We start from the raw sequence: 26,329 nt of genomic DNA, 5'->3' as shown, positions 1-26,329 counted from the left end.
GGAGGGTAGCTCCTCTCCAAAACCTGTATAAATTATACTTGAAAACTCTTGTTGTATTTCGGCGGTTTAGACTGAACCTTCCCGTGCATTGCTCGTAAACCTGAGGTTTTGTTTGCTTACTTCCGTGGTCATTATACAGTGGGAGCTGGGCGAGGTATCGATTAACTATATCAGTTAGTCCACCCCGAGGAAGAGAAGCCTTCCTTTTACCCCAACAGACGGGAGAGATGTCGACTACCTATATCAGGTAGTCCGCCCCGAGGGAGCGAAGCCTCCTTTTTACCCCTACACATGCTAATATATTACCCCCAACCCTGTGAGCTTTTATCTTGTGCAGTAACCTCTTACGTGGCACCTTATCAAATGCCTCCTGGAAATCCAAATACACTATATCCACTGGTTCCCCCTTATCCACCCTGCTCGCGACATCCTCAAAGAACTCCGGCAAATTTGTCAAACATGATTTCCCTTTCATAAAACCACATTGACTCTGCTTGATTGAATCATGCTTTTCCAAATGTCCTGCTACTGCTTCCTTAATAATGGACTCTAACGTTTTCCCAATGACAGATGTTTGGCTAACTGGTCTATAGTTTCCTGCTTTTTGTCTGCCTCCTTTTTTCAGAGGGCAGTTAAGAGTCAACCACATGTGTCTGGAGTCACACGTAGGCCAGAGCAGGTAAGGACAGCATCTTTCCTTCCCTAAAAAGACATTAGTGAATCAGATGGGTTTTTACGACAATCCTGTAGTTTCATGGTCACCATTACTGATACTGTTTTATTTCTATTCCAGAATTATTACTTAATTGAATTTAAATTCCAAAGCTGCCTTGGGGGCATTTGAACGCATGTCTCTGGATCATTATTCAAGGCTTCTGGGTTGCTCGTCCAGTAACATAATCACAATGCTACTATACCCCAGAGTTGAGGTAGAAGATCAGCCACGATATTGCTGAATGGCGGAGCAGGCTCGAAGTACCAAACGGCCGACTCCTGCTCCTTTTTCTTCTTATTATTGTGCCTCACCTCACAAAAGTGCTTTTCAGTCCATCTTCCAGAAAGACCGGAGATGCACAATGTGGTATCTGCAGGATCTCAGTGTCCAGTACAGAGACAAAAGCTCAGTGTTACAACCTCCGACTCACGGTATTGTTTAACTAGATACTGGACAGTAATGGTGCTCTCCTACAGTTGCCATTGAGCCCGAGATGTACGCAAACACTTTCCACAGTGTAATATTCCTCTGATATGAGCAGTGCTACTGGGGGTTCGCTAACATACAAGAATGGATTTGACGGATCAGTGGCCAATCCTGTAGAACTCTGATACCCTCTGGTGGACACTGCACATAGTGCGGAGGATGACGGTTGTTTTTCTGCTGTACTAGTTTTTGGTTTGGATCACAACCAGTAAAATGGAAGTTTCTTAAATGAACTACACTGAGAAAAAAGAGTTAGACAAAGAAAGAGAGAAATGGAGAGAGAGACAGAAAGACAAAGAGAGAGAGAGACAGACGGGGAGAGAGAGAGAGAGAGCGACAGGCAGAGACAGGGCGAGAGAGGGATAGAGAGAGATGGGGAGAATGACAGAGAGAGAGACTGACAGACGGAGCAAGAGACTGACAGACAGAGAGAAAGAGATACAGAGAGGCAGGGAGAGAGACACAGATAGAGAGAGAGAGAGATAGAGAGAGAGAGAGACAGGCAGAGAGAGAGGGAGAGACAGAGAGTGAGATGGGGAGAGAGACAGAGAAATAAACATAGAAAACAGGTGCAGGAGTAGGCCATTCGGCCCTTCGAGCCTGCACCACCATTCAATAAGATCATGGCTGATCATTCCCTCAGTACCCCTTTCCTGCTTTCTCTCCATACACCTTGATCCCTTTAGTTGTAAGGGCCATATCTAACTCTCTTTTGAATATATCCAATGAACTGGCATCAACAACTCTCTGCGGCAGGGAATTCCACAGGTTAACAACTCTCTGAGTGAAGAAGTTTCTCCTCATCTCAGTCCTAAATGGCCTACCCCTTATCCTAAGACTGTGTCCCCTGGTTCTGGAATTCCCCAACATCGGGAACATTCTTCCCGCATCTAACCAGTCCAGTCCCGTCAGAATCTTACACGTTTCTATGAGATCCCCTCGCATCCTTCTAAACTCCAGTGTATAAAGGCCCAGTTGATCCAGTCTCTCCTCATATGTCAGTCCTGCCATCCCTGGAATCAGTCTGGTGAACCTTCGCTACACTCCCTCAATAGCAAGTATTTCCTTCCTCAGATTAGGAGACCAAAACTGAACACAATATTCCAGGTGAGGTCTCACCAAGGCCCTGTACAACTGCAGTAAGACCTCCCTGTTCCTATATTCAAATTACCTAGCTATGAAGGCCAACATACCATTTGCCTTTTCACCACCTGCTGTACCTGCATGCCAACTTTCAATGATTGATGAACCATGACATCCAGGTCTCATTGCCCCTCCCCTTTTCCTAATCTGCCGCCATTCAGATAATATTCTGCCTTCTTGTTTTTGCCACCAAAGTGGATAACCTCACATTTATCCACATTATACTGCATCTGCCATGCGTTTGCCCACTCACCTAACCTGTCCAAGTCACCCTGCAGCCTCTTAGCGTCCTCCTCACAGCTCACACCGCCACCCAGTTTAGTGTCATCTGCAAACTCGGAGATATTACATTCAATTCCTTCATCTAAATCATGAATGTATATTGTAAAGAGCTGCGGTCCCAGCACTGAGCTCTGCGGCACCCCACTAGTCACTGCCTGCCATTCTGAAAAGGATCCGTTCATCCCGACTCTCTGCTTCCCGTCTGCCAACCAGTTCTCTATCCATGTCAGTACATTACCCCCAATACCATGTGCTTTGATTTTGCACACCAATCTCTTGTGTGGGACCTTGTCAAAAGCCTTTTGTAAGTCCAAATACATCACATCCACTGGTTCTCCCTTGTCCACTCTGCTCGTTACATCCTCAAAAAATTCCAGAAGATTTGTCAAACATGATTTCCCCTTTATAAATACATGCTGACTTGGACCAATCCTGTCACTGCTTTCCAAATGAGCTGCTATTTTATCCTTAATGATTGATTCCAACATTTTCCCCACTACTGATGTCAGGCTAACCGGGCTATAATTACCCATTTTCTCTCAACCTCCTTTCTTAAAAAGTGGTGTTACATTAGCTACCCTCCAGCCCATAGGAACTGATCCAGAGTTGATAGACTGTTGGAAAATTATCACCAATGCATCCACAATTTCTAGGGCCACTTCCTTAAGTACTCTGGGATGCAGACGATCAGGCCCTGGGGATTTATTGGCCTTCAATCCCATCAATTTCCCGAACACAATTTCCCGCCTAATAAGGATATCCTTCAGTTCCTCCTTCTCACTAGATCCTCGGTCCCCTAGTACATCCGGAAGGTTATTCGTGTCTTCCTTCATGAAGACAGAACCAAAGTATTTGTTCAATTGGTCTGCCATTTCTTTGTTCCCCATTATAAATTTACCTGAATCCGACTGCAAGGGACCTACGTTTGTCTTCACTAATCTTTTTCTCTTCACATATCTATAGAAGCTTTTGCAGTCAGTTTTTATGTTCCTGGCAAGCTTCCTCTCATACTCTATTTCCCCCCTCTTAAGTAAACCCTTAGTCCTCCTCTGCTGAATTCTAAATTTCTCCCATTCCTCAGGTTTGCTGCTTTTTCTGGCCAATTTATATGCCTCTTCCTTGGAATTAACACTATCCTTAATTTCCCTTGTTAGCCACGGTTGAGCCACCTTCCCCGTTTTACTTTTACTCCAGACAGGGATGTACAATTGTTGAAGTTCATCCATGTGATCTTTAAATGTTTGCCATTGCCTATGCACCGTCAACCCTTTAAGTATCATTTGCCAGTCTATTGTAGCCAATTCACGCCTCATACCATCGAAGTTACCTTTCCTTAAGTTCAGGACCCTAGTTTCTGAATTAACTGTGTCACTCTCCATCTTAATAAAGAATTCTATCATATTATGATCACTCTTCCCCAAGGGGCCTCACACAACATGATTGCTAATTAGTCCTTTCTCATTACACATCACCCAGTCTAGGATGGCCAGCTCTTTAGTTGGTTTCTCGACATATTGGTCTAGAAAACCATCCCTAATACACTCCAGGAAATCCTCCTCCACTGCATTCATACCAGTTTGGTTAGCCCAGTCAATATGTAGATTAAAGTCGCCCATGATAACTGCTGTACTTTTATTGCACACATGCCTTATTTCTTGTTTGATGCTGTCCCCAACCTCACTACTACTGTTTGGTGGTCTGTACACAACTCCCACTAGTGTTTTCTGTCCTTTGCTATTCTGCAGCTCCACCCATACCGATTCCACATCATCCAAGCTAATGTCCCTCCTTACTATTGCATTAATTTCATCTTTAACCAGCCATGCCACCCTGCCTCCTTTTCCTTTCTGTCTATCCTTCCTAAATGTTGAATACCCCTGGATGTTGAGTTCCCAGCCTTGGTCACCCTGGAGCTGTGTCTCCGTGATGCCAATTACATCATATCCGTTAACTGCTATCTGCGCAGTTAATTCGCCCACCTTATTCCGAATACTCCTCGCATTGAGGCACAGAGCCTTCAGACTTGTCTTTTTAACACACTTTGCCCCTTTAGAATTTTGCTGTAATGTGGCCCTTTTTGTTTTTTTGCCTTGGGTTTCTCTGCCCTCAACTTTTACTATTCTCCTTTCTATCTTTTGCTTCTGTCTCCATTTTATTTCCCTCTGTCGCCCTGCATAGGTTCCCATCCCCCTGCCATATTAGTTGCTCCCCAACAGCACAAGCAAACACTCCCCCTAGGACATTGGTTCTGGTCCTGCCCAGGAGCAGAGCCACCGTCCGGTTTGTACTGGTCCCACCTCCCCCAGAACCGGTTCCAATGTCCCAGGAATTTGAATCCCTCCCTTCTGCACCACTCCTCAAACCACGTATTTATCTGAGCTATCCTACTCTGACTAGCACGTGGCACTGGTAGCAATCCTGAGATTACTACTTTTGAGGTCCTACTTTTCAATTTAGCTCCTAGCTCCCTAAATTCATCTTGTAGGACCTCATCTCGTTTTTTACCTATATCGTTGGTACCTATATGCACCACAACAACTGGCTGTTCACCCTCCCTTTTCAGAATGTCCTGCACCCGCTCTGAGACATCTTTGACCCTTGCACCAGGGAGGCAACATACCATCCTGGAGTCTCGGTTGCAGCCGCAGAAATGCCTATCTATTCCCCTTACAATCGAATCCCCTATCAAGAGAGAGACAGAGAGACAGAAAGAGAGACTGGGAGAGAGATAGACAGAGAGAGACAGAGGGAGAGAGAGACAGGGAGAGAGACAGTGAGAGAGAGAGAGGGAGACAGAGAGAGAGAGAGAGACAGGCAGAGACGGGGCGAGAGAGAGATAGAGGGAGATGGGGAGAAAGACATAGAGAAAGACTGACAGACAAAGATAGAGAGAGTGAGAGAGAGAGGTATAGAGAGACAAAGAGAGAGAGAGAGGGAGAGACAGAGAGGGCGAGACAGAGAGAAAGACAGAGAGAAAGAGAGAGCGAGATGGAGAGACAGAGAGACAGGGTGAGAGATAGAAAGAGTGATGGGGAGAAAGACAGAGAGAGACTGACAGACAGAGAGAGAGAGACAGAGAGAGACAAAAAAGAGAGAGGGTGAGACAGATAGGGTGAGACAGAGAGAGAGAGAGAGAGAGACAGACAGAGAGAGAGAGAGAGAGAGAAAGAGAAAGCGACAGAGAGAGAGACAGCGAGAGAGAGAGACAGGCAGAGATAGGGTAAGAGAGATAGAGAGAGTGTGATGGGGAGAATGACAGAGAGAGATAGACAGACAGAGGGACTGACAGACAGAGAGAGAGACAGAGAGATGGGGAGAAAGACAGAGAGAGACAAACAGTCAGCGAGACAGACAGAGAGACAGATAGAGACACAAAGATGTAGAGAGAGACAAAGTGAGACAGCGAGCGTGAGACAGAAAGAGAGAGCCAGAGAGAGACAGAGAGAGAGAGAGAGAGAGATGTAGAAATAGGGAGAGAGATAGAATGTCGAGAAAGATGTCGGGGGTGCAGTGCTAATAAGACACACCTGTTTGAAAGTCTGGATTTAGCACACAATTTTGGTCTTAATTCCTGATTGCCTTAATTTGAATTTGCCTGGAGTGCTAAACCAGAAAGCTACAGGTTGAGCACTCAAGCGTGGATTAGACACAATTTCCGTGGAGCAGTACAAGTGGGCTCCTCACACCCACTTCCACTGAAGGCGTGGCGTACTCTGGCTGGCAGACAGCAGTACATTGCAAATGGCTCGGGACCAAGGGAGAGGGAGAGGGAGCACAGGTTCTAGGATGTGGTACTGGAGGTCCTGGTGGAGGAGGTCCAGAGGAGGATGTCCTGTACCGGCCCGGGGTGGGGGTTGGGGGAAGGACACTAACTCGCCCTCCTTGCCCTCTCTCCTGCAGCAGCTGGTGCTACTCTGCCTGGCTTCATGTCCTCCTCCCATTCCTCATCCAGATCAAAGGGGACCCCTAGTAAGACGCCTCTGACCAAGCTCCCTTTCTCCCGGTAACCCCTACGAGGTGGGGTAGCATAGCACTGACTCAGAGAATTTCCAGAATAAATGTGGCTTGAGTGTTGGTGAAGTGTTGACAAAGTGTCTCTGAAAGTCTCCCGATGTGTTTCGGAGATTCTCTTCACAGCTCCAGTAGCGATTACCATGAAATGGTGAGTTTCCCTTTAAGTAGCACATAAAATCGACATCAATGCCGCCTTTACTCCCAAACAGCTGGCCGCTGTCAGGAGAGGGCATTAGTTGAAGCACTAGCCACAGAAATGCCATGTACCCTCATTAATGAAGGTAAGCAGGCATTTTGAGGCAAGCAGCTGTTAAACAAGGCTCTGGGCTGCCGTTCCTAAAGCTGGTTTCAACTCCTTTACCAAGATGGCGACTTGCGCTAAAGGTGGGCTAAACTGGCATTTCAGCTTAACACCCCAGCTTGGCCACCTCTTTCCCTCTTTAGCACCTAAAGTATTCGGCGAAAATTGCCCTGTAAACACTGGCACCTGGTGTATATTAGTGGAGTTGCAGCTGTATATTTCTGAAATCAAGCAGGGGATGTGAGTCTTGGTTCAGGGATAGTTTCGCATCTCTGGGTCAGAAGGTGAAGGGTTCGAGCCCCACTCCAGACAGCCCCGGCGAGTGGAGACCAGAGCGCAGGATCTGAGTACTGGACTGGTGTCGGGGGCGGGGGTTATTTGGGTCCGATGGATGCAGGTGGATTTCCCATTGTAAAGGGATGGTGGGGCTCGCTCGCCTAGGTAGCAGCCCACCCAAGGGAAGGGTCTCTGAGATACAAACCATGAGCTAGGCAATGGGAAACCACCTCAGTTACTCTTCCCCAGCGAGTGACTCCAGCTTGTCACGGGCACGACGTGTGTCGGACACAACGGACAAACAATAAACCAGCTCCCTGAATGTCTTCCATTCACCTCACTCATCTCACTTGGTCTTCAACCTTACGCTGGGTTCCATCGAAGCTAAGCTAGCCAGAATCGCGAGTGTGGAGAGTCCCTGCCCTGGGGACCGGTGCAGGGTGGAGGGAAATCACCAAGCTTTCTTGAAAAGTTATCAGTTGTTGTATATATCATAGTAAATGTGAATATAATTGTAAATAAACAGGTAATGCGGGCAGGTTACCTGCAGCCAATCTGTGGAGGGTTGGTTTTGAGCTCCACCACAATGACATAGGCACAACTGTACATCAGCCAACACCCCCCAACCACCACTCCCCCACAACCCCCACTCTCCACCCCACAACCCCCACTCCACCCCAACCCCCAGTCCCCCTACAACCACCACTACCCCCAGAACCCCCACTCCACCCAACCTCCACTCATCACCCCCCAACCCCCGCCCCCACTCTCCACCCCAACCCCCACTCCCCCAACCCCCACTCACCCCCCCCACCCCCATTCTCCACCCCAACCCCCACTCCCCCAACCCCCACGCTCCAACCCAACCCCCACCCCCCCCCACAATCCCCACTCTCCACCACAACCCCCCACTCTCCACCCCACAACCCACACTCACCCCCCGCAACACCCACTTCCCCCCCCAATCCCCACTCTCCCCCACAACCCCCCTCCCCCCATTCTTCCAACGAGGAAGACATCCTGGTCTTGAACTTAAAGCGGTGAAGCCGAGATCAGGATCTCCGCAACTGTGGCCGGGTGTCTGATTGAGGCATCCATTTCTTAGGATGCCACCGTGTTCCTTCACAGCCTTAAATCACTGAAATCCATTCCTGCGCTCAAAGGAAAACTCACTGGAGGAAACTGGGAATGCGGCCAAAGTAAGTGATGGCCTGTTTCAGAATGAGGAAGAGGCCCAACAATACGGGGTGTGTTCAGACGAACACCCAATGATGAGGTTTTTTCTCCAAAACACTATAATATTCCTTTAACTGACCTTGATTCTGCAGATGCTGAGATCCATATTTCATAAAACACTAACACTGCAGCCTGCAGAGAGCAGAATTCACCAGAACCCCCCATGTGTTTGGGCTCATTCGAAAGGAAATTTAATTTGGGACTATCTACCGAAAAGTTTGGAACTCTAAAGTGCTTATGGAAGAAACTACGAACTTTAATAGGATTATGAACTTTTACAAGACAAATTCAAGCCTGTGAGCGGTCCAAGGGAACAAAAGAACTTGATTATTGGAACTGTCTGGGTGTGAGGACTGAGTTAACCTGTCTGGAAGAATGAGTATTTGGAAATCTCCCTCCACAAGAGACATTACCATCACAGTATCACCCAAAGATAGCTCCCCATCAACCTGGGTCTGGACAAACCATTTTCAGCATATACATCACAAAGAGGCCCAATCCAGCCTGTCTGCGAAAGACTAAGCACAAAAAGACGTTGCAATTACCAAACTAATATTTCCATCAGGAAACAGTTTTCGAACATCAACCCACCCAAAACATATCAACTTTAACGAGCCCGACAAAATATTACAAAGAAGAACCAAGCCCGCCAAAATTACACAAAGGATTGTGAACAGATTGGGCGGCAAGATTAGAACACTGAAATCGTATAACTGTTTTCAACAGAGGTTAGAGAGAGGAGAGAGAAGAGAGAGAGGAGAGAGAGAGAGGGGAAATACTCTCCAGCCTCGAAGTCTTGAAGTCCTGAAGGAAGGAAGAACATCTACCATTAACTATCAAAAGGATTGGTAAGCATAAGTCCCTGACTGCACTGGAGTCTAACCTAGCTATAATTAGGTATTGGGAGGTGGGAGGTATAATTTTACTGCAACCCCCTTTGAATGTGTAGTGTATGGTACTTTATTAGAGTGATTATAAGTTTGCCCTTGTACCTTTCCTTGTACTGTTCTTTATTAGAGTGATTTTAAGTTTGACCGTGTATTTTCTTACTAGAGTACTAAGTCTGTATTACCTTGACTGTAATAAAACCAAAGTTCTTTGCATCAAACCAGCGTCCTCTGCACTTTTGTCACACCCCCCCAAATAAATCCAGAGTACAGATCCCAAGGGAGGGAGAGTGATTCGAAACCGCTCAAGTTGGTCAGAAGGGAACCTGACCCCCTCATAGAGACCACAAACCCCCCCCCCCCCCACCCCCCTTACAAGCCTGAAGGTTTACAATCGAAACTTTGGGATGTTTCTGGGAGCTGTGATAAGGCACAATACAAATGCAAGACTTTTGTTTCAAATAACACAAAGTAACTCAGTTGAACCCAGTCCTCGGGAACATGATCCCATCTTTGTCCCGAGTCATGAAGAAAACCTGTACTCCTCCTGATTATCATTTCTCACCAGAATCAGTGCCCTACCCTTTTGTAGTTGTTCTCTACTCACCCCTTGCCTTTCCGATGCCTTTTCATAATCCACGTCCGATGGCCCTCGTATGCAGTGAAGCCTCTTCCACCTCTTTCTGGGATTTTAGATGATCTTTCCAGCTGATTAAAGTCGCTGGCTGGTTTCTTGTAAAACTGTTATCTGTATATTCTTCATCTGGTCAGGCTCCAGCCTCACGGTGTCTGCCTAACGAACGGTCTCAGGCCTTACACAGATCTGTCAATTGTTCGCGGGCTGATCAGCTCACACTGGAATTTTGTGTAATTTCTGTTTTGTAACACAAGAAAACTCAGATTAATCATCAGGAGAAACAGGTGTTAAGATCGGAAGAGTCTGGGTCCCTGATATGTGAGGTGTCAGGTATTGAAAAGATTGGGAATTAAGTTATATAATTAGTCATGAGAGTGACAGTGTAAGTAAACAGACAGCCAAACACACAGCCCGAGACATTTTTAAATCCATTTTACAAAAACAACTTGCATTTATATAGTGTCTTTAACGCAGTAAAATATCCCACGGCTTTCACGGGTACATAATCAGACAAAAATTGACACCGAGCCAAAGAATAAGATATTAGGACAGATGACCAAAAGCTTGGTCAATAAGGTAGATTTTAAGGAGCAGCTTAAAGGAGAAGAGAGAGGTAGAGAGGTTTAGGGGCCCAGGCAGCTGAAGGCACGACCGCAAATGGTCAGGCGAACGGAGTGAGGGATGGCCACACTTGAAGGAACGCAGAGTTTTCGGAAGATTGTAGGGCTGGAGGTGATTACATATCAATACATATAATTTCTATTACTGTACACTGCTGCTCAAACAAGTAAACAACCAGTAATATAATAGAAAATGTAATATAATCGCCAATGTAATACTCTAATACAATATGCTCATTTCCCAATCCTGTATATAATCTCCAGTGTAACATAACACTATCCTGGTTTGTATATAAAATCATGTAATATTTTGCTTTCCTTGTCATATATACACACATATCTCTATTGTTATGCACCATTGCCCAAATCCTGTATCTAATCCCCAGTGTAACAGATATTGTCTAGTGCTGAAAAACCTTTATGACAATGTATTGTGCTCCCAGTCCTTATATAATCGGATGTAACATAGAATTTCCCCAGTCCTGTCTACAATCTCTAATTTAACACAGCAGAGCCTCGGTCGTGTGCACAATCGGGTGTAATGCTGCCGCTGTCCAGTACTGAAACAATGAAGTAACACAACACTGTCATAACTCACACTGTCTCAATGCTGCCTATAAACTCTGCTGTAAAACTGCGCTGTCCTGGGCCAGTTCATCAACTGCAATGTAACACAGTCGCTGTCCAGTGCTGAAACAACTCTGTGAGCAGTTTCGTCCCAGTCCTCAAATAACCTGCTGCAAGCCCGCTGCTGATAATCATTCCTGATGGAACACGGCTCCTACCCACTGCTGATTTTTTTCTCACAGGGTAATGCGAGACTAGCCCAGCCCTGCACCTACTCCCTGTGTGAAGCTGTTGTGTGCCAGCCTTACCGGGAGCTGTCCAGTGGTGAAATGGTCACTCGGTGACCCAGGAACAGGCGGCGCGGCCCCTTTAAACCCGGGAGCGGGGCGCCGACCGTTCCGGTTAATTTATTCTGGTTCAATTTAGTCGATTAATATTCATATGGAGCGTCAGAGCTAGCCGGGTCTAAGTGTGCGGGGTTTGAGAGGGGGGAACCGGGACCCCCGGAACCGTCATCGCCAGCTGGCCGGCTCCAGGCTCGGTGTGAAGCGGCTGCGAGTGGTGGAGAGCCCGGGACCGGGCCGGACTGGAGGAGCGGGGCTCGGAGGAGCCGCTGAGCGAGCCCCAGGGACGGGCCATGGAGCGGGTCCCCCCCCCGGCGGGATGGGCACGGCGGTCGGCTATAAAAGGGGCGCCCCTCCCCTTCAGCCCGGCACTCGGCCGCCGCCACCACCACCATGAGCTTCGGTTCCGACTTGTTCCCGTCCTCTTACCGCCGGGTGTTCGGGGAGAGCCCGCGGCCCCCGGCCCGCTCCCCGGCCTCCCGCAGCTCCCGCTCGCACTCGGTGCCGCGGGGCGGGGGCGCTCAGTACCGGCGCTCGGCCGACTTGGAGCTGAGCCTGAGCTTGGGCCCGGGCCTGGGCCTCGGTGCCGAGTTCCGTGCCAGCCGCACCAACGAGAAGGAGCAGCTGCAGGGCCTCAACGACCGCTTCGCCGGTTACATCGACAAGGTTCGCGGCCTGGAGCAGCAGAACCGGGCGCTGGAGGCCGAGCTGGGCCCGCTCCGCCAGCAGCACGCCGAGCCGTCGCGCCTGGCGCGGCTGTACGAGCGGGAGCTGCGGGAGCTGCGCGGCCTGGTGGAGGAGCTGAACGCCGGCCGGTGCCAGGCGCTGCTGGAGCGGGCCGGCCTGGAGCAGGAGCTGGCGGCCGCCCGCCTGCGGATGGAGGACGGGCAGCGCGGCAAGGCCGAGGCCGAGGCGGCGGCGCGGGCCTACCGCACGGACGTGGATGGCGCGACGCTGGCGCGGCTGGAGCTGGAGCAGAAGCTGGAGGCGCTGCGGGAGGAGCTGGGCTTCGAGCGGCGGCTGCACGGCGAGGAGATGGAGGAGCTACGGGGCCTGCTGCAGGCGGCGCAGGCGGCGGGCGAGGCGGCCCAGACCGAGGCCTCGGACTCGGCGGCGGCCAAGCCCGACCTGACGGCCGCGCTGCGCGACATCCGCGCCGAGTACGAGAGCCTGGCGGCCCGCAACACGCAGGCGGCCGAGGACTGGTACCGCGCCAAGGCGGCCGACCTGAGCCAGGCAGCGGCCAAGAGCAGCGAGGCGCTGCGGGCCCACCGCGAGGAGCTGGCCGAGTTCCGCCGCCAGCTGCAGGCCCGGACCCTCGAGGCCGAGGCGGCCCGCGGCACTAGCCAAACCCTGGAGCGGCAGCTGAGGGAGATGGAGGAGCGGCACGGCGCCGAGCTGGCCGGCTACCAGGTACCGAGGGAGGGGGAAGAGATAGAGAGGGGGCAGCGTCTGTCGGCTTCACAGCTTCAGCACCAGGGACAGCGACCCATCAAACACACCCAGGGCAGAAACAGCACGGGTTGGATACAGAGTAAAACTCCCTCTACACTGTCCCATCAAACACTCCCAGAGCAACTACACACAAAATATTTGAACTTTATCTGATCTAAGAAAACTAGATATGTCGCTATTCTGTCCTATATTACATCAGTGACTACACTTCAAAAGTATGTTGTTGGCTGTAAAGTGCTTTGGGGCAACTGAAATTATGAAAGGCGTTATAGAAACACATGTACAGCGGGATAGTATGCAGGTACAGCAAGTGATCAGGAAGGCCAATGGTATCTTGGCCTTTATTGCAAAGGGGATGGAGTATAAAAGCTGGTAAGTCTTGCTACAGCTATATAAGGTATTGGTGAGGCCACACTTGGAATACTGCGTGCAGTTTTGGTTTCCATATTTACGAAAGGATATACTTTGGAGGCAGTTCAGAGAAGGTTGATTCCGGGGATGAGGAGTTGACTTAGGAGGAAAGGTTGAGTAGGTTGGGCTTCAGAAGAATGAGGTGATCTTATCGAAACGTATAAAATTATGAGGGGGCTTGACAAGGTGGATGATGTTTCCACTGATGGGGGAGACTAGAACTAGAGGGCATGATCTTAGAATAAAGGGCCGTCCATTTAAAACAGAGATGAGGAGAAATTTCTTTCAGAGGGTTGTAAATCTGTGGAATTTGCTGCCTCGGAGAGCTGTGGAAGCTGTGACATTGAATAAATTTAAGACAGAAATAGACAGTTTCTTAAACAATAAGTGGTTATGGGGTGCGGGCAGGGAAGTGGAGCTGAGTCCATGATCAGATTTGCCATGATCTTATTGAGGGGCCGTATGGCCTACTCCTGTTCCTATGATTTCAGGGGCACCAACAGAACATAATAACACTCAAATCAACATTAATGGAAGGACAAAGCCTCGGGTGGGGAAATGAAAGGTTGTATGAAGACTAAGTTTTGTGTGTCGTTCAGTTGCTTCATTTGCCTACTTACCACTGTGAACAGACGGGATTGTCAGCTCCAGTACTGGAACTGGTCTTCAACCTACAGTCGTGAGTTGCCACCAACTGACACTGATTAGCAGGAGCCATAAATTGTAGAAGATTTACTGGGTTTTCATTAGTGAAAATATTTGGAATCTGGTTTGAAATGGTAAATTTTATGCCACTTGTATTTTTTTGTTTTTTATGTACTCTGTTTAATGGGCCCTGAGCAAAATATTTCATCACCTGACCATCAGTCTGAGCTGCCAGGTCTTCTACTGTGAAACATGGGCTGTATTTGCCTGTTGCAGCTGGTGAGGTCACTGCTGGGACTGAGGCTCCAGCTTTGATCCTGAATTGGTGGGTCTCAGCACAACTGTTGAGCCACTCCTGTTTACAGCCTCTGTGATTTTGGAGAAGAAAATCAGCCAGGCTCTTGGATGCTAATCAGCGCCTCTTGCTGAAAGTAGGTGCTGTGATGCCTTTTGCCAACACGTGCTACGAAGCCTCAGAGAGTGGGCAAGGTGCCAGGAGATAAGTTTATTCCAATGACTGATCAAGGAGGAAATATTTGTGGTGGGGAAGAGACAATATTGGAGTAAAGTTCGAAAACCATTGACTTCTACTTTCTTCCATCAGGATGCTATTGCTCAAGTGGAGGAGGAGCTGACGAACACAAAGTCTGAGATGGCCCGACACCTGCGGGAGTATCAGGACCTTCTCAATGTGAAAATGGCCTTAGACATAGAGATTGCAGCCTACAGGTAAGAGTTTGATTAACACAGTGCCTGGGTTAGTAACGTGAATCGTAAATCCCTTGGACTCCAATTGCAATCCTGTATTGGGCCCGCTGAGGGAGCGAGGTCAGACACTTCATTGAAGTGGGTCACTGGAAATAATGACCACACCGCCTCCTGAGGGGTGGGTTAAAGTGTCACTGGCAGCAGTCTCGCACCACACCCCTCTGCCCAGTGCCTCTGCTAATGGCAAAGGTCAGCACATGTGCTAGGGGTGTTGAAAGAAACATGTTGCAGAATTTGGATAGTATTTCTTGGACCTTTTGATTTTGGGCCAAAATGAAGTTTGACAAGAGCTTTGGTCTATTGATTGATGTCCAGTGACCTGATGCAACTTCAGGGAGGAGTTTGCAAAGGAACAAGGGGGACTGAAACTGGACAGTCTTACTGAATTGGGTGCCCTGTGGATATTGGGTTGTTCAGTGATCTGTCCCAATGCCTGTCTGAACAGCTGCCCCAGAGTGCAGTGATTACTGATTGGTGGGATTACTTTCTGTTTCCAACACCTCACTCTGATTCCATTTGTCGATTCTCCTATTCTGATTTCTGCTTCTGGATTTGTCTGGTCATGAAACACTTTGGGTAGGGGGTGGGTGGGGGGCATAACGGGGCATTACGGGCTCTGCCAATGCCCGCGAACTTCCATTGCAGGTTAGCGACGGCGGTAACCCCTAACGCCACAATCTCCTGCGCCCTGGAGATCGTGACGCCATCCGGTGCGCAGCGCCCCGGATGCGAACTTTGGTTCCGCCCCCTGCAGCATCGCCTGGGGTCAACACTACCAGCTGCAGGAGGTGCTGCTAGGGTGGCCGGGCGCTTGGAGAGCGCTATTTAAAGGGATTGTCACTAAGGCAAATGCAAAATTTGTATTGAGGCCTCGGGTCACTTTTTAAACATTTTGTTCAGCCGCGATTGATCAATCCTGGACTCTGTTAGAGCACTTGGGGCTGATTGTTGTGGATCCCAGGTGTCATCGACGAGCAAGGGATTAGATTTATTGCAGAGCCTGCAGCGATGGCCTTTCCCTTTGAGGGAGAGAAGGCGCCTCTGATCCTGGCAGTGCTGTAACGCTACCGCCCCTCTTGTCTGGTGTAGCGCTGCAAGGGAAGTGGTAGTCGTTGATTTAGTGTTCCATTTCCCTCTTGGAGCGCTAAATGTGAAGCTTGTGTCTGCAAGATTTGGGTAGTGCCTTGTGAAAGTGAACACTGAGTGTAGGACTATTTGACTAGGTAAATAATCCAATCCTGCCCTCGGCTGATTTTGACACTTGCCTTCCAGCAGCAGTCATCTTCCCTCCCACAGGGTGAGCGACTGCCAGTGCTGCTCTGGGTTGCCAACCAGCTGGCCGGTCTTGTGACCCAGAGTTACAGCCGAAATTCTGCATGTAGTGGGGGGGTCGCATATCACAGGTGCCACCTCGAGCCAGCTCACTGGCCCGAGGGGCGTTTGCGGAAAACTTTGCCCCGAGACCAGCAGGAGGGACCCCAATATAATCGCCTTGCTGCTTAAATGAATTGAGCGAAGAGCGGGGGGGAGGGAGATTGGGGTCTGCTACCAGGAACCCTGTACTGGTCAGGGAAGATGGGGAATCTGTCAGCAACTATTAATTCAGCAGACAACTAGTTTGTGTTTTTTTGATTGTCAATTTGTGGATTTGGCTCCCTGGTGACGGCCCATCACCTGGATCGCACTCAGACATGGGGCATCAGACATCTCTCGGCTGTTAACGGCACCTGCTGCTGGGTCTGGCAGTGCCACACCCCCTCGGGCAGCTGGTGGCCGTGAGCAGGCACGCAGTGGGTGATCCGTATTTAGTAGTTTAAGAAATGGTGACTGCTTAATGGGGAGACTGGGCTTGGAATTCTGGACAGAAATCAAATGGATGGAGGTTATCTTATGGCATTGGGTTTATACATTTTAAATCTTGAGAAATTGCACTGCCAAAGGGGAAGAGAAACATTGGGAACAATTGCTGGAGGAAGGGAAACGATCCCAAACCAAAAGCTCATGGTGTTCCCTTTCCACCTATTGGTGCAGTGGGTCAATCACAGAGCAGGTGGGATTGTGGAAATTCATTGAAACCTCCTTGTTTTATGTAATATTGGCTGTTTTTGTCCTTCTAACAGGAAGTTGCTGGAAGGTGAGGAGAGCAGGCTCAGCACCAGTATGGTCAACCTCCCACTCACCAACTCCAACCTTGGCCTATCATTCCCGATCCAGCCCCGATTTTCCACCTCCTCTACCACTACCTCCACCATCATCTCCTCCAAGAAAGAGCAGAAGGAAGAGGGGCCCAAAATGCCACCAAGACCATCCAAGCAAAAAGCAGAGGCTTATGAGGAGATCATTGAAGAAACCATCGTGTCCACCAAGAAGGTGGATCGGGAGGAGCAGAATACAGGTGGCCAGAAAATGGAAAAAGGCAACCCTCCAAAATAAGTCACTGGGCCTGAGTGTTTGTCCCCTTCCCTCCACCCGAGGTAGATTGAAAACCAACTGAGCTGATGGCAGAATTCCTTACCAGAGCTTCTGAAATGACCACCAACAATGGGTGGATTGTTCTGTCTGAAGCCCCTTTCTGCAGGGTCAGATTACCACCTCCCTGCTGGTGACTAAACCACACAGTTTAGTGAGTGACCTCATTTACTGGTCCAGTATCTCACTGATACAGAAAGCATTAGGCGTGTCAACCCTGTGCAGTGATTCTGGGCAGGAGGATTGACACTTGCTTCGATAACACAAGTGCACCCAGAAAGGGTCAGGGTGAAGGTTATGTAACTCCAAGCGTGGGATCCCGGGCACTGGCTCGTGTTCCTCCCCCATTTACCATAAGCACAGAAGAATTGCTGCTCTCAAGTTGGCCTTCCTGAGTGTTAGTTTATTCTGTCCGTGTTGCCTAGAGATTAGCTGCATGTGTCTGTCTGCATGTCCCTCACTCTGCTCATGACAGATTCTCACCTTCCACTGGACATTCTCCACAGATTTGCCTCAATGAAGCCAGCAGCTGTCTCGATGGAGGCTGTCTTGATGGAATTGGAGATGGCTGTTTGAGGAAGCAGAATGAAAATATTAGAATGTGTTTGTGTAGATGTGAATTTTAAAGGGTGGAGGGTCACATGTGGCCCTACTGCTGAATCTCAGTCAGTAAACAATTTCACTTACATTCCATTGTCTTAAATAAACCCAAAACTGAATCTAATTTGTCTGTCTCCTGAGGTTTTTAGTATTTTGGGTATGAGGAGATGTCAGTGTGTGGTGACTGTTCCATTGAGGTCTCTGGTTCCTGTAATGGTTCAGCAGCATGAAGCCAGTCAAATGAGTGTGTGTATGTTTGAAGTGGGACTGAAGGTGCCATCTCATCGGTCTCCAATAGCTTTAACAGTCTCTCATTTCATTTTTATTCCTTTCACTTTAATCCAAGACCAAAAAAAGCTAGAAAATTACACTATAAAAATTAATTTAAATTTATAGTACGAGAGAACTTGGATTCATATAGCTCCTTATGGGATGTCCAAGTGTAGTCACTGTTGTAATGAATACAGCAACCAATTTGTAAAGAGCAAGGTGCCACCAACAGCAATGAGATCAATGACCAGGTAATCTATTTTAGATATTGGTTGAGGAATTGGGAATAACTCCTGCTCATCTTCAAATAGTGCCATGAGATCTTTTATGTCCACCTGAGAGCAGACAGGGCCTCAGTTTAATGTCTCGGCCGAAAGACGACACCTCCGACAGTGCGGGGCTTCCTCAGCACTGCCCATGTGATAGCGGAGAACTCGCTCATCAATATCCCTCTGACAGTGCTGCGCTCTCAATATCTCCTCTCTACCAGTGCAGTGTTGGCCTAGGTTATAAAAGGGGTCAGAGGGTCTAGTAAGGAGGAGGAACTGAGGGAAATCCTTATTAGTCGGGAAATTGTGTTGGGGAAATTGATGGGATTGAAGGCTGATAAATCCCCAGGGCCTGATGGACTGCATCCCAGAGTACTTAAGGAGGTGGCCTTGGAAATAGCGGATGCATTGACAGTCATTTTCCAACATTCCATTGACTCTGGATCAGTTCCTATCGAGTGGAGGGTAGCTAATGTAATTCCACTTTTTAAAAAAGGAGGGAGAGAGAAAACAGAATTATAGACCGGTCAGCCTGACATCGGTAGTGGGTAAAATGATGGAATCAATTATTAAGGATGTCATAATAGTGCATTTGGAAAGAGGTGACATGATAGGTCCAAGTCAGCATGGATTTGTGAAAGGGAAATCATGCTTGACAAATCTTCTGGAATTTTTTGAAGATGTTTCCAGTAAAGTGGACAAGGGAGAACCAGTTGATGTGGTATATTTGGACTTTCAGAAGGCTTTCGACAAGGTCCCACACAAGAGATTAATGTGCAAAGTTAAAGCACATGGGATTGGGGGGTAGTGTGCTGACATGGGTGAGAACTGGTTGTCAGACAGGAAGCAAAGAGTAGGAGTAAACGGGTACTTTTCAGAATGGCAGGCAGTGACTAGTGGGGTACCGCAAGGTTCTGTGCTGGGGCCCCAGCTGTTTACACTACATTAATGATTTAGACGAGGGGATTAAATGTAGTATCTCCAAATTTGCGGATGACACTAAGTTGGGTGGCAGTGTGAGCTGCGAGGAGAATGCTATGAGGCTGCAGAGCGACTTGGATAGGTTAGGTGAGTGGGCAAATGCATGGCAGATGAAGTATAATGTGGATAAATGTGAGGTTATCCACTTTGGTGGTAAAAACAGAGACAGACTATTATCTGAAAGGTGACAGATTAGGAAAAGGGGCGGTGCAACGAGACCTGGGTGTCATGGTACATCAGTCATTGAAGGTTGGCATGCAGGTACAGCAGGCGGTTAAGAAAGCAAATGGCATGTTGGCCTTCATAGCAAGGGGATTTGAGTACAGGGGCAGGGAGGTATTACTACAGTTGTACAGGGCCTTGGTGAGGCCACACCTGGAGTATTGTGTACAGTTTTGGTCTCCTAACCTGAGGAAGGACATTCTTGCTATTGAGGGAGTGCAGCGAAGGTTCACCAGACTGATTCCCGGGATGGCGGGACTGACATATCAAGAAAGACTGGATCAACTGGGCTTGTATTCACTAGAGTTCAGAAGAATGAGAGGGGACCTTATAGAAACGTTTAAAATTCTGATGGGTTTAGACAGGTTAGATGCAGGAAGAATGTTCCCAATGTTGGGGAAGTCCAGAACCAGAGGTCACAGTCTAAGGATAAGGGGTAAGCCATTTAGGACCGAGATGAGGAGAAACTTCACCCAGAGAGTGGTGAACCTGTGGAATTCTCTACCACAGAAAGTTGTTGAGGCCAATTCACTAAATATATTCAAAAAGGAGTTAGATGAAGTCCTTACTACTAGGGGGATCAAGGGGTATGGCAAGAAAGCAGGAATGGGGTACTGAAGTTGCATGTTCAGCCATGAACTCATTGAATGGTGGTGCAGGCTCGAAGGGCCGAATGGCCTACTCCTGCACCTATTTTCTATGTTTCTATGTCTGTTTCTAGGTCTGGAGGAGGAGGCTCTATTGCTGAATTCTGGGCTGTCAGGATGATTGGACTCTACCTTGTGGATCACTGGGCAAGACAGTTAGTTGGGAAAGGTTATATTATAACAAGGTTCTGATTAAAAGTAGCCCCAACAATCCCATTACATGATTCTGATCAAGAATCCCACCTCACCATTACAGCACCAACTGATTTGTGGGTAAGCTGGTGTCTGGGCATGAGCTCCTTTCTGTTGATCAGCTGTGTGAAGAAATCATTCTCCATAATGGCCTTCAAGTTTTCTCTCTGAACCTGGATTGCAGGCGAGATGGATAGGTGTGGGGGATGGTCAGTCTGGGAGTGCTGTTTCAGGGGGATGGTCAGTCTGGGAGTGCTGTTTCAGGGGGATGGTCAGTCTGGGAGTGCTGTTTCGGGGGAGGTGGACAGGTGTGGAGGATGGTCAGTTTGGGAGCCCTGTTTCAGGGGGAGATGGACGGGAGGGGGGGATGCTCCATCTGGGAGCCCTGTTTCAGAGGGAGAGGTGAACAGGTCTGGGGGATTGTCAGTTTCTGTCTCTGGTTTCGGAGAGTGAATCCGTGCCGTATTCCATTAATTCGCCATGACTGATCTTGGGCTAATGCTGAATGCATGAAGTCTTATTGATTTCCTGCCTCTTCAATTGCTGAATTCTGCTGACTGCTTCAAAGGCAGTTAGTGTGGGTACAGTTTTACTGTTAAGGCGTAGATGGGGATAAAGGTGAATGGTTGAACTTTCCAGGCCTGTGATCAGAGTGCTCTGCAGCCCTGAGTGCACTTGTAGATTTAACCATTTCGGGAGCAGCTGCAGGCAGCACTCACAGCAGCTTCCTGAGCTGTGGGAAGACAGCGCTGAAAGTACACAAAGGAGATCCTTACGCCTTCTACGTAATTTATTAGTGACCAGACTAATAATCCAGAGAACGGGAGTTCAAATCCCATCATGGCAGTTTGACAATTTAATAAAAAATAAAAAGCTGGTCTCAGTAAAAGTGACCATGGAGCTGTTGGATTGTTGTAAACATCCAACTGGTTCAGTAATGTCCTTCAGGGAAGGAAACCTGCTGTCCTTACGTGGTTGGCTTTTAACTGCCTTCTGAAATGGCCTAACAAGACACTCAGTATCAAATGCAGGGTAATGCGGGATTGGCAATAAATGCTGGCCTTGCCAGCGACGCCCACATCCTGAGAATGAATTTTAAAAACTGCATGGAGGCTCACTCAGTCATAATCACAAGGCCTTCCCTCACTCCCTGCCAGCTCACTGCTTACTGTCCTTCACCACACAGTGCTTTAGAATAAGTACATGTTTCAGCAAAAATTCAGGTTGTGTAATTTAAGCCAGAACAAGGGGACGCAGGTACCAACTGGAATAGGGCAAATTCTGAAGTGATGAAGGAAGCCAGTCTTCACACAGAGTGATTAATATTTGGAACAGGCAGTGCAGCAAAAACTCAAAACATTTAAGAGGCACCTAGAGGCTGTGACGGGAAGGGTCTCGATGGAAGGGTGAAATTAGAGAGGAGAATAAAACTGAAAGACAGCTGGAGGGGGGAGATAGGGGGCAGATGCAGTTCAATGTGAAGTCACATATTTTGGAAGGAATAGGGAAAGAAAATACAACATAAATGGTGAGATTGTAAACTGGTAGAGGAGCAGGGGGACCTGGTGTGCAATTGCACAGGGCACTAAAGGGGGAGGCGCAAGTAGGTAAAAAGGGAAACAGAATCCTTGGTTTGGTATTGAGAGGGACAGAATACAAAAGCAAGGCATTAATGTTGAATGTGTGCAAGATCTTAGTGAGACCGCAGCGCAAGTATTGTGTAGAGTTTGGGCACCCCATTATCGGAATATAAAAGCAATGGGAAATAGATTCACTGTGATCTTACCAGGAATGAGCAGCTAGTTATGAAGTGGGACTTGTTGGGTTTGGATTTTTTTTAATGAGAGCTGAGAAGGTTAATGGTGGTTAGGGAGACCTTTTAAAAGGGAATCAGATAGTTGCTTGAAAAAGAGTATGGGGAGTGAGCAGGAGAGTGGGATTAGATTGGGTGATATATTAAAGGGTGCGGGGAGTGAGGGGGAGATTGGGATTAGACTGGATGGGATATTAAAGAGTACGGGAGTGGGATTAGACTGGGTGGGATATTAAAGGATGCGGGGAGTGAGGGGGATAGTGTGATTAGAATGGGTGGGTGGGATATTAAAGGGTACGGGCAGTGAGGGAGAGTGGGATTAGAGTGGGTGGGATATTAAAGGGTACGGGCAGTGAGAGAGTGGGATTAGAATGGGTGGGATATTAAAAGGTATGGGCAGTGAGGGAGAGTGGGATTAGAGTGGGTGGGATATTAAAGGATATGGGCAGTGAGAGAGAGTGGGATTTGAGTGGGTGGGATATTAAAGGGTATGGGCAGTGAGGGAGAGTGGGATTAGAGTGGGTGGGCTATTAAAGGATATGGGGAGTGAGGAGAGTGGGATTAAACTGGGTGGGATATTAAAGGGTATGGGGAGTGAGGCAGAGAGTGGGATTAGAGTGGGTGGCTCAAGTGGATAGAAACTGGTGCAGACTGGTTAGGCTGAACTGCCTGACTCTGTGCGGGGACATTCTGTGATTCTATTCCAGTGTGAGACAGAAGCAATAGCAAAGGGGAAACTGAGCAAAAATACAATCTGCCCTGGAGATAATGAGATGGCAGGTTTGCCTCCAGCTGGTGCCATCGATGACTGGTAAAGCTGGTCACAGCTGTAGTAAACACTTAACTGCTCAGCCTGGGACTCCAAATGTTCCAGCTGATTCTCTCAGGGATTCCTGGCTGTTTCTGTGGCGCTCTCTATATGATGTATGAGCCCAGGTAATATCCATGGTAACAGTATCAAAGGAATTGAACAGTTTGTTAAACAGGAAATATCAGTCGCTGCATGTTGAGGCTTCTTTCACATTCACATCGTCCCCTCATTCTCACATCTCCTTATCCCCATCTTTGCCCGCCCCAACCTCCAACCCTTCCAAACCCCACCCCACGCGACCCTTCCCCATCCTATATCCCACCCACAACCTTCTCCAACCTCCAACCCTTCCCCACCCCAAAACTCCATCCCACCCTTCCCCACCTCTATCCTTCCACACACTCCGACCCTTCCTCAATCCCATCTCCACCCCACCCACAACCTTCTTCATATCCCCAATCCATATTTAAATTTTCCTCATCTCCCTCACTCTATATTCCCTCTTTCTTGCGCCCACTCTCTCTCTTTCGAGTCACATGTGACATCGGCCATGTTAATGTGCGGTCTCTATCTTGAGATACTTTTGCAGACTAGTGCAGCTCCACATTAGAAACAGATGTTAAAGAAGAGCTTGGATGGGACCCAGTTCCTCCTTGGAAAGGTCTGTTTAGAATGGGAAGGATTTTATCCCCTTTGCCCTGTTGCTCTTTCAACCCCCAAACAGCACTTTCCATTGATGGCGGAGAGAGGGTGACATTGGGCAGAGGAGTCTTTCCAGAGGATGGCCTGTGTATAGCCGGTCTCACTGGTCCTGGCACACACGGATACAGGATGGCACTAACAGAAAGTTAAAAAAGGTCCACCACCACCATCTCAGGGCAACTAGGAATGGTCAATAAATGCCAGCATTGCCAACGGCACCCTCATCGTGAGAATAAGAACATAATAGGCGCAGTAGCTGGCCCTTTGAGCCTGCTCTGCCATTCAATAAGATCTTGGCTGATCTTCTACCTCAACTCCACCTTCCCCCACTATCCCTTAATATCCAAAAATCTATTGATCTCTGTCTTGAATATACTCAATGACTGAGCCTCCACAGCCCTCTGGGGGTAGAGAATTCCAAAGATTCATCATCCTCTGAATGAAGAAATTTCTCCTCATCTCAGTCCTAAATGGCCGACCTCTTATTCTGAGACTGTTCCCCCTGATTCTAGACTACCCAGCCAGGGGAAACATCCTCCCAGCATCTACCTTGTCAAACCCTGTAAGAATTTTATGTTTCAATGAGATCACCTCTTATTCTTCTAAATTCTAGGGAATATAAGCCCATTCTCCTCAATCTCTCCTCAAAGGTCAATCCCCTCATCCCGGGAATCAATCTGGTGAACCTTTGTTGCACCCCCTCTAAGGCAAGTATATCCTTCCTTAGGTAAAGGGACCAAAACTGTACACAATACTCCAGGTGCAGTCTCACCAAGGCCCTGTATAATTGTAGTAAGACGTCTTTCCTAAATGAATGAAAGCAAAGTTGGATTTGGGTTGCCTCAGACTCCTTAATGTGGAACAATGGTGTTGATGTGCAGTAAATGGGAGCAGTGCTTGGGGGAGGAGGATGATGGAAACATGTCCTACAGGCTCACAGTTACAGCTCCCCCCGTGCATCACTGCGATCTGTCATTCCACCTGGCACATCGACCAGCTCAGCTTCCCTTTTCTGTTTAAGAAAGTTTTACTAAAATGTGCTGGAATCAAGCTGGATATGGCCGGACTCCCAGAATCTACAGAAGAACAAGATTCTCCCAGGGCAATCTTAATATGAGGAGCATTAGGGATGAGAAGGTTCAGCAGACTGTGTACAATCTGCACTGTCAGGTGCTGTGCGCAGCTTCGGGCTGTGATGTTACACTGAAATCCTGGAGCTTTCAATCCATCCCTTCATTACGCAGAGGTACAAGAATGACTACATCCCACATAGTGTTTGATTGGACACGTTTATACCCATCTCGGCAATGCTCAAATCCATTTCCAACAAACTTCCTCTTAAAGCAATCAACCAACAGAACATATAACATAGAATTTACTGCACAGAAACAGGCCGTTCGGTCCAACTGATCCATGCCAGCGTTTATGTTCCATACAAGCTTCATCTCACCCTATCGGCAAATCCTTCTATTTCTTTCTCCCTTGTGTGCTTATCTAGCTTCCCATAAAAGACATCTCTTCTCTTCGCCTCAACTACAACAACTTGCATTTACACAGCACCTGTAACGTAGTAAAATGAACCAAGGTGCTTCACATAGAAATAGGAGCAAGATTAGGCCATTTGGCCCTTCGAGCCTGCTACGTCATTTAATAAGATCATGGCTGATCTGATTGTGTGCTCAGCTCCACTTCCCTGCCCGCTCCCCTTAACCCTTTATTCCCTTATTGCTCAAAAATCTGTCCATCTCCGCCTTAAATATATTCAATGACCCAATCTCTACATCTCTCTCGGGTAGAGAATTCCAGATTTCCGACCCTCTGAGAGAAGAAATTCCTCTTCATCTCAGTTCTAAATGGGCAACCCCTTATTCTTAAACCATGCTCCCTAGTTCTAGATTCCCCCACGAGTGGAAACATCCTCTCTGCATCTACCTTGTCGAGCCCCCTTATATATTTCAATATGATCACCTCATTCTTCTAAATTCTAATGAGTATAGGCCCAACCTACTCAATCTTTCTTCATAAGTCAACCCCCTCATCTCAGGAATCAACCTAGTGAACCTTCTCTGAACTGCCTCCAATGCAAGTATATCTCCTCAAATAAGGAGACCAAAACTGTATGCAGTACTCTAGGTGTGGCCTCACCAATACTCTGTACAGTTGTAGCTGGGCTTCTCTGCATTTATTCTCTATTCCCCTTGCATTAAAGGCCAACATTCCATTTGCCTTGCTGATTACTTGCTGTACCTGCAATCTAACTTTTTGTGTTTCATGCACAAGGACCCCAGGTCCCTCTGTACTGCAGCATTTTGTAATCTAGCTCTATTTAAATAATAATTTGCTTTTTAATTTTTTCTGCCAAAGTGGATAACCTCGCACTTTCCCACATTATACTCCTCTGCCAAATGTTTGCCCACTCACTTAACCTGTCTATATTCCTTTGCAGATTCTTTGTGTCCTCCTCGCAATTTGCTTTCCCACCCATCTTTGTATCATCAGCAAACTTGGCTACATTACACTCGGTCCCTTCATCCAAGTTATTAATATAGATTGGAAATAGTTGAGG

The 26,329-nt window shown here is 48.0% G+C and overlaps 2 protein-coding genes across 2 annotated transcripts in view; one reads left to right on the top strand and one right to left on the bottom strand.

Moving 5' to 3' along the window:
* Positions 1-10,210, bottom strand: part of nt5c2a (5'-nucleotidase, cytosolic IIa) — a 125,874-nt gene extending 115,664 nt beyond the window's left edge. The window contains exon 1 of the mRNA XM_070876355.1: positions 9,948-10,210. The gene's annotated coding sequence lies outside the window, so the exon portion shown is untranslated. The remainder of the gene's footprint in view (positions 1-9,947) is intronic.
* Positions 10,211-11,868: 1,658 nt separating this feature from the next.
* On the top strand, positions 11,869-17,980 carry LOC139260146 (alpha-internexin-like). The gene is made up of 3 exons (XM_070876351.1): positions 11,869-12,921; positions 14,624-14,748; positions 16,908-17,980. The coding sequence occupies exons 1-3, from the start codon at positions 11,902-11,904 to the stop codon at positions 17,218-17,220; spliced, it is 1,458 nt and encodes a 485-aa protein (XP_070732452.1). The 5' UTR covers positions 11,869-11,901; the 3' UTR covers positions 17,221-17,980.
* Positions 17,981-26,329: the final 8,349 nt, after the last annotated feature.

This window comes from Pristiophorus japonicus, chromosome 3 (assembly GCF_044704955.1).
Source record: "Pristiophorus japonicus isolate sPriJap1 chromosome 3, sPriJap1.hap1, whole genome shotgun sequence".
Classification (NCBI taxonomy): domain Eukaryota; kingdom Metazoa; phylum Chordata; class Chondrichthyes; family Pristiophoridae; genus Pristiophorus; species Pristiophorus japonicus.
Note: the sequence above shows the minus strand (reverse complement) of the source record. Positions and strands in the feature narration are given on the sequence as shown.

Excerpts from the sequence above, each read along its gene's own strand:
- LOC139260146 (XM_070876351.1), top strand. The coding sequence starts at position 11,902 with ATGAGCTTCGGTTCCGACTTGTTCCCGTCCTCTTACCGCCGGGTGTTC. Across the intron at positions 12,922-14,623 it reads CCGAGCTGGCCGGCTACCAG|GATGCTATTGCTCAAGTGGA; the intron begins GTACCGAGGGAG and ends TTCTTCCATCAG. Across the intron at positions 14,749-16,907 it reads ATAGAGATTGCAGCCTACAG|GAAGTTGCTGGAAGGTGAGG; the intron begins GTAAGAGTTTGA and ends TCCTTCTAACAG.